Raw genomic sequence first — 8184 nt, forward strand, 5'->3', positions numbered from 1 at the left:
TCTTACCTCCCCCTACCCCAAACTGTATCCCCCCCCTCTCTCTGCACACCCCTCAGCACCTGCCCCACCGTTTCCACCCCGTCTCTCCTTCCCCTCCCCATGTCTCTTCCTGCCCCCCCATGCCCTGTCTCCTACCCCCTTCCCCTTTCCCTGCTTCTCCCCTCCCCTTTCCCCGCTTCTCCCCCACTTTCTCCGCTTTCCTCTCCCTGCCCCCCACCCCCCGCTTGCCCCCCTTCTTCCTGCTGCCCCTACCTTCTGCCCTCTGCCCACCCCCCTTTCTTTCTCTCTCGATATTGTAAGCACTACCAAAGTCCATTAGCTTCACAGGGAGAGGTAGTCACCAGATTAATGATTCAGAGATCTGTTTTGGGGACCTGGGTTTGAATCCCACCATGGGGTACCGTTGATTTTTTTCAATTCAATAAACACCTGGAATTACAAGTTTAACAATGTTTTTAATAAAATCCATGTCATTCATTAATGCCCTTCATGAGGGGCTGAAGGGCCTCCTACATGCTGTAAAACGATAATTCAATCCAATGGCCAATGCAGGCTGTTACAGCTCTCTACAGCGTGGTTGGAATTCGCCACGGAACATGGGCTGAATTTGTTTTCCCCATTGCCATGTGGCTTTAGGTAATATTTAATTTCATCTAAAGACATATGTACGTGAATAGATAAGTGTGTAAATCTCAGCACACACATTTCCATTCGTGTGTATAAATCTGAACTGATGTGACTGTTGTTTTATTTATGAATTTATTGATGTCATGTCAGTTCAATTGGTAGAAGAAGATTTACTTTTTTTTATGGATTTTTGACCTTGGGCTGAGCCGAGACACTTTAACCCAATGGGGTACTTTCCCCAAGTAATCACTGCTGTAGGTACAGTTACACAGCAATGTCATTATTGCAAGCCACAGGGAGACCAGTAAGTTTTAAAAACAAATGGCTAAAACCCACTATTGATTAAACACTATTGACCTTTTTGTAGGCAATGTCTAACTAAAAGAACAGAAAGTGATATACCCCGTCTATAATTTAGCGCATTGCCCTCTCCATAGAATTATTGTCCATGGTTCCTCTTAGATTCTGCTAGGTGTGTTGTCCCCATTGTGGTCAGTAGTAACTGTGAGTGGCCATCTTTCAGGCCTTATCCTCAGTTTTCAGAGTTCCTTAAATCCATCAGCATCAATCATGATTGTTGCAATCCTTCTTCCCCTCGGTGACATCAGAACAAACCTCTCTCTCAATGCCACCCGCCCACCGAGGCCTGCAGGAGGCAGTATGGAAACTGGAAGACTGTCTCCCTCCTGCATCTGGTTCTGGTTGACCACACCAAGCTGCTGCTATCTGAGAGTATTTATTATGGACATTGCAAAAGAAGAATACTGTGGTCCCTGTGGAAATGGCATCCAGTGGATCAGATCTGGTGGAACCTGCAGCTATTAACGTGGAGTTCATTCGCACTGTGCACTCCTATCATCTGCAGAACTGTGTGAGTAACAATCAGCATCTTAGTGAGGGGGATAGAACACTGGCAACTCTTCACTTATCCTGAAGATCGAAGATCACATGACAGGTTACTATCCATGCCATCTTCTTAAAACATTCTTCAAACCAGAGACTGCAATGTCCTTTTTTATTCACCAGTTATGATGCACACTTCTCCATAATCAATCAGTCAGTATTCTCAATGCAGTTGATACAGAATCCAACCTTTTTTTTAAAACAATAGCACTTGATTAAATGGAATATACATCATGAACAAAGCTGACAATGGGTTTATGTGAGAGCGAATTACTCAGATGGGACTTCAGAGCAGACGAGGGGAAAGGGCTGTCTAGTGCTAGTGGCAAGGCACGTGGTACACCCTTGTATTAGTACCTTCCTGGAGGGTGGGCTGTGCCCTTGTGCTTGCACCAGCTCCAATACAACACAGACTCCTCCTCCACTGACAAGTTCATCTAAGTCAAAGACAGCATCTCAAACCCGCAGAGAAAATCCCAAATGGAATTGAAAGCATTTTGAGCATGTGTGATGGGAAAACAAAATCAGCTTGAAATTTATTTAAAACAAAGTTTAAAAACATTGTTACAGCAACAAAAAAAAACAAATTTACAGGATCTGTCTTCTTCGGTCTGGGTGCTGATGATCTGTTAAAATAAATGGTGCGGCTGATGGGACGAGGGGCCCAAGGATCCAAAGTCAAACCCCGAGAGGAGCTCAGTTGCTGGATATTCCAAGATGCCGGAAATAGTGACCTTAATTAAAAGGCTGGATTAAACCTAAAATTATAAAAAGGACGTTCTCAGAAAAATTGCATCATTTTCCGTAATAAATATGGAAGTGGAGGTAGTCTCCATGAATAGTCAAAGCTAAAGCCCTTAAAAAGTGCTATATGCAGGACAGCGCCTCCTGCCAGAATACTGTGCTGCCTTTATGCCCAGGTGATGGAGGCAACGGGAGTGAGATCTCTGGCTGCAGCCCCAGGCACCACAACCGCATGTTGTTCTTGCTCCCGGAGTCTCTGCTGCTCCAGGAAGGTGACCAGCTTGTCTCTCATCTTGACTACCTCAATCATCTCCTTAAAAATCCTCTCCTCCTCCAGGTGGTCCTTACTTGTCTTCAGCGACTCTGTAAGAAATGCAGGCGACACGTGAGCAAGATTTAAACATTAACGTTTTGTAAGGTGAAAATTTGTATTACCTAGCACCTCAGAAACTGGAACGTTCTCTCCTGCCCACCCACCGACCCCTGATACAAAAGCAAACGTCACCAATTGGAATCATTCTGAAGTTAACTGGTACCCAAACGCTGGTGGGGAAATTTGCAGAGTTGAAGACACTGGGAGAGGTGCTGGTTAAAGAGATGATTAGATTGAGGTTATTTGTATTTGGCTTCAATCGCAGAGAGATGCTTGACCACTGTATTGGGGGGTAACAGTTGCTACTGAACCTGAGAAAGCAGCAGTTTATTTGTGTGTTATTCCTTCCCAATTTGATCCTCCTCAACAACCAGCATTTTTGATTGATCTGCACAGACAATACAATTTTCACTGTAAAATGTCCACTTATTGAGGAGAGTTCTCTCTCACTGCCCCAACCTGTCACCACCCTGCAATACATGATGTAAGCTGGCTTAATGTGCACTGTCATTTGTTGCCAGTCTCTTTCAGATGCCCACATAGCTTAAGTGCAGGTTGCCCACGCCAGCTGGCATCGCTAGACGTCAGTAGGAAATACCAAAATTAGGACGTCCTCTGTTTGTCGGTCTGGGATGACTTTGCTCGTAATTCCTTATCTTGGTGGAATTGAACTCAGGAATTCATTGCGTAAAAGACCCATCCCAGAGGTCCATTACTGCAGTGACAATATTTTAGCAGATAGCTGCATTTTCCTCTAGACTGGGATGAAAAGGACACCAGGTAGACATCAACGTCAGAAAGGGATGTGTTTTTGCAGATATTTTCAAGCCAGTTTACAGATGTTATGACACGCTAGAGCAGGTGGGGTTTGAACTCAAACCTCCTGGCTCAGAGGTAGGGACACTACCACAGCACCACAAAATCCTAAAATGCAGTTGTAATCTTAGAAGTGACTGCAGTCTCTCTCATTACGGGCTGCCAGGCCATGTTTTAGCTCATTCTCTTATTTCAGCATCAGTGAGCAAAGGTTCACAAGCAGGAGAACCGTGAGATGTTTTGTGGTAGGACATGGGTTTGTCCTTTTAAGTCTGCAGAGAGGGTACATCACTGAATCCTCACTGTCTCACCTCCTTGCTACAGCTCCCCAGAACAAAGTGCTTATCCAATGAAAATCAGCCTCCACCCCCATCCTGCTCTTACATTCTGAACAGGTGGTTGCAGAAGGCCATTGGGCAATAAACAAGCTGACTCAAACTCAGGGAAAGGCTGGTGTATGGGCAGTAACCTAGAGAGAACTCAAACTGTCGCAGCTACAAGCCTTGAACAAATCCTGATATATTTTTCAGGTATTATTTTATGGGATGTGGGTATTGCTGGCAAGGTCAGTGCACTGCAGGCCTTCGTGCTTCCATTGACTTTGCAGTGATCCTCATTCTGTGAATGTTGAGTGAAGGTAGATTCAGGCACTCAGGATTGAAGCTTGCTGAGTGGGTTAACAGGCTGAGGGAAAGGACAGGAAATTGGGGAACTGCTTTCAAAAGGTTTTCTTAACACTGATATCTGGTAGTAACTGGTCTCTGCAAAGGGGGACATTCCCAATACTCCAGTGCTATTGCACTACTCACAAACTAGTAGAAAACACTAAGTACACAACAGGGAAAGGAGCAGGAATGTGGGAAAATGCAGGAAAATAAGGAGAGATGTTTATAGGAGTATCACCTACCATCCATGTCCATGTACCTCCTTAGATCCTGTTCCAGCCTACTCTTCTGGTCCTCCAGTTCCAGCTCACGCCCCCTGAATAATTCAACACAAAAATGATCAGGACTTCTTCAGATCAAATAGAGTCTCAGCTCCAGTAAGACACCAAGTTTAAGGAACATATCTCTCTCATGTTCAAAATCTTTCTCATAAAATTACTTTGGTCGTTGTCTCTTTTGAATGTTCTTTGCTTTTTCCTCCTTAAGAAAAGCAACCAGCAGGGATTGTGTTTCACTGAGACACAGTTACTATCATTATAAGACTTTCTAAAAACGAACATCGAAATTGGAGCTGGATAGGCCAATTGACACACAAGCTTGCCTTTGCCCATCGACAAGATCTGCCCAAGGCCTCAACTCCACGATATTTAACCACTTTCAGTGACCAAGCTCCCACAACTCTCTTTGTGGGAGAGAATTCAAGACTTTCACCACCCTCTGAGAAGAAATTTGTTCACATCCCAGTTTTAAAAGAGTTCTGTGGCTATGTCCCTGAGTTTAAGATTCCCCCATTAGTAAAAACATCTAAACATCTACCCTGTTAATTCTCCCTCAGAACCATGAATGTTTCAGTAAGATCACCCCTCAGTCTTCTAAACCCTAGTCAGTATAGGCCTAAACTGTTTAGCTGTTCTTGATAAGCCAACCCCTTCATCCCAGGAATCAGCCTGTGAACCTCTTTTGAACTGTCACCAATACTGGTAAACCCTGGGGACTAAAATTGTGCACCGCACTCCAAGGTATAGCCTCACCAACAAGCTAAACAGTTGTAACAAGACTTCCCTAGTTTGAAACTCCAATCCTGAGCAATAAAGGCCAAAATTCTATTTACCGCCTTCATTACTTGCTGGACCTGCGTGTTAACTTATTGTGTTTCATGTACAAAAACATCCAGAACCCTCTATGCTGTTTGTTTTTGGAGTCTCTCTCAATTTAAATAGAACATAGAACATCACAGTACAGGCCCTTCGGCCCTCGATGTTGCGCCGACCTGTGAAACCAATCTGAAGCCCATCTAACCTACACTATTCCATTATCATCCATATGTTTATCCAACGACCATTTAAATGCCCTTAAAATTGGCGAGTCTACTATTTTTGCAGGCAGGGCATTCCATGCCCTAGACCGTCACTTGATTTTGGCTACATTATACTTTCCTGCACTAAACTCCACCTGCTAAGATTTTGCCCTCTCACTCAGCCTAACTGTATTCCCTCACAGATTGCTGAAACAAGATGCTCTCCCAGATAGTTCTGTATAATCTGCAAGTGTGGATACATTGCACTCTACCTCTCCTTCAAGTCATTAATCTAGATAGTAAATAATCGAGATCGTAGGACTGATCCTTGTAACACTCCAACAGTTGTATCTTTCCAAAATCAGAAAAGGACTTACTAATCCTGACTGCCTGTCTTCTGTACTTAACCATATCTGTGTTGACCACTTGGCATACCTTAGTTTTTTATCTGGATTTTCTTTTCGACTGCAGGTTCATCCTTCTTATCAAGTCCTTCTTGACTGGAATAAGATTTTGCTGAGTATTATGGAATATCTCTGTTCATTTATTGACCTTCCCTTCAGTCTGTTTTCCCAGCCTGCTTTACACAACTCTTCCTTCATGTAGTCGCTTTTATTTAAGTTGAGGACAGCGTTGGAGGCCTGGGTTGCTTGCCGTCAAACTGAGATAGAAATTCTACTATGTTGTCATTATTCCCCACTACAGGATCCTTAACTATGTGATCTTCAACTTACGCTGCCTCACTACACATGACTGGACCTAAAATAGCCTATTCCTATGCAGGTGCCACAACATACTGCTGTTACAAGCAATCTCTGATGCACTCTAAGATAGTCACCTTCCATGTCACCATTGCCCATCTATTTTATCCAGTCAATATGCAGATTGATATCACGCATGGCGATTATAGTGTCTTCCTTACAGTTTTCCATTATTTACTGATTTATACCTTTCCCTACAGTGAGACAGCTCTCAGGTGCTGCAGATGGCACTCATCCATGATTTCTTTCCTTTTCCATTTCTTCCACCCAAACTGATTCCACATCACAATCATCTGCATCTCTATCACCACCTATGCCATGATATCATCCTTTATTAATAAAGCCACCCCACCTATTCTTCCAGAATGTCAAGTACCCTTTCTTGGTCACCCTGCAGCACCACAACGTACTGAGGATGGATCAGGTTTGCTGGATTTTCATGGAGAGCAGAGCAGCAAATATAAACAGGATTCAAAGTGTTCTTACTGGATCATTAACTCAGACTCTTCACTCAGGAGTTGGTTCTTGTCTTGTACCAGTGCGATCCAGGATTGCATCAGATCTTGCTGTTCACCTGTGGCAGAACAATGTTTAGGAACTGAACAAACTTTATTGGTGAATCTCAACTTTAGCAAGGGAACAGAAATGCATCCAACTGCCTCTGAACCCACATCTGTTTCCATACCTTTATCTAATAATTTACTCTGACACTCTCTGGCTGAACAATTCCCACCCAGCATCTCTTCTTCAAAATTCCCTCGAACCTCTTAACATATCCCAAGTGAAGGTGGTGAATGTTCAGTGTTGGGGGGAAAGTTGAATCTCACACTGTCCTTTTGTCCAGAACTGTTGACCTTGGGTTGGGTGTACACGTAAAGCATGAGCAGGTTTATGCAGGTTCACCCTGCAACCTGTACAGTTTGTGTCTGACCCTGCCTCCACTCCTTTACTGTCTCACACAGCAGGAGAGAATAATCAAAACTGAAAGAACTGCGGATGCTGTAAATCAGGAACAAAAATGGAAGTTGCTGGGGAAAACTCAGCAAGTCTGGCACCACCTGTGAAGAAAAAATCAGTTAACATTTCAGGACTGGTGACCCTTCCTCAGAACTCTTACAAGCAATCTCTGATGCACTCTAGATAGTCACCTTCCATGTCACCATTTTATTCAGTCTATATGCAGATTACAATCACGCATGGTGATTACAGAGTCCTGCTTACACCACCTTCCATGTGATAGTCACCTTCCATGAGACAATAATCACCTCATACACAAAGAGACAGCCACTGCACATCAGGTCACCACTCCTTCTACTTTATCCTGGAGTCACCAGAAATTAAATGTTCAACTCCCAGACTCTGGAGCTGACAGTGCAGAGGGAGACAAATTGTAGTGCCATTTTTAAAGATCGTGTTTCTCTTTCATTTCTCCCAAGCTCTTCTGTTCATTGGTTATCAGGAAAAATATTGGTGATGCATAAAAATGATTGATTGACCAGATGGGGTGCAAGGTCATGTAGCTCCTAGAAAGGTGAGAGCTGGTATCTCTCTGAGCAGACACACTGCTGTCGCAGAAGGATGGTTAAAGTCACGGTTTTCACCAATTCTTTCCCCTCTCCACCTTGTCGTGAGGATGCCACTGGAGTGTACACATGCAGGATGTTTAGATTCACATGGTATGTCTATTGGTGTTAATGCTGTGACCTTTTATCAAATGGAAGTTTGCTGTCTGTGGAGCACTGGCGCCCTCTGCTGGAAGGAAAGCTGCCCTGCAACAAACACAATGTCTCTAATTCCCACCCTTCACACCATTTAAAGGAACAAAGTCACCAAAGAACCCCAGTCTCTCATTTTCACCTTCAGGTTAGGGGTGTGGCTGCCATTTACTGTGCATCTGTGATAACAAGGTGTAGAGCTGGATGAACACAGCAGGCCGAGCAGCATCAGAGGAGCAGGAAAGCTGATGTTTCGGGCCTAGACCCTTCTTCTTCCTGCTCC

The 8184-nt window shown here is 44.0% G+C and overlaps 1 protein-coding gene across 1 annotated transcript; it reads right to left on the reverse strand.

The window, feature by feature from the left end:
* Positions 1 to 1628: 1628 nt before the first annotated feature.
* Positions 1629 to 6820, reverse strand: wu:fb05h10 (F-actin-monooxygenase mical1). The gene is made up of 3 exons (XM_020510307.2): positions 6673 to 6820; positions 4371 to 4444; positions 1629 to 2637 (listed from the first exon to the last, which is right to left on the reverse strand). The coding sequence occupies exons 1-3, from the start codon at positions 6741 to 6743 to the stop codon at positions 2441 to 2443; spliced, it is 342 nt and encodes a 113-aa protein (XP_020365896.2). The 5' UTR covers positions 6744 to 6820; the 3' UTR covers positions 1629 to 2440.
* Positions 6821 to 8184: the final 1364 nt, after the last annotated feature.

This window comes from Rhincodon typus, unplaced genomic scaffold (genome assembly GCF_021869965.1).
Source record: "Rhincodon typus isolate 14 unplaced genomic scaffold, sRhiTyp1.1 hic_rhity00009351, whole genome shotgun sequence".
Taxonomy (NCBI): Eukaryota; Metazoa; Chordata; class Chondrichthyes; order Orectolobiformes; family Rhincodontidae; genus Rhincodon; species Rhincodon typus.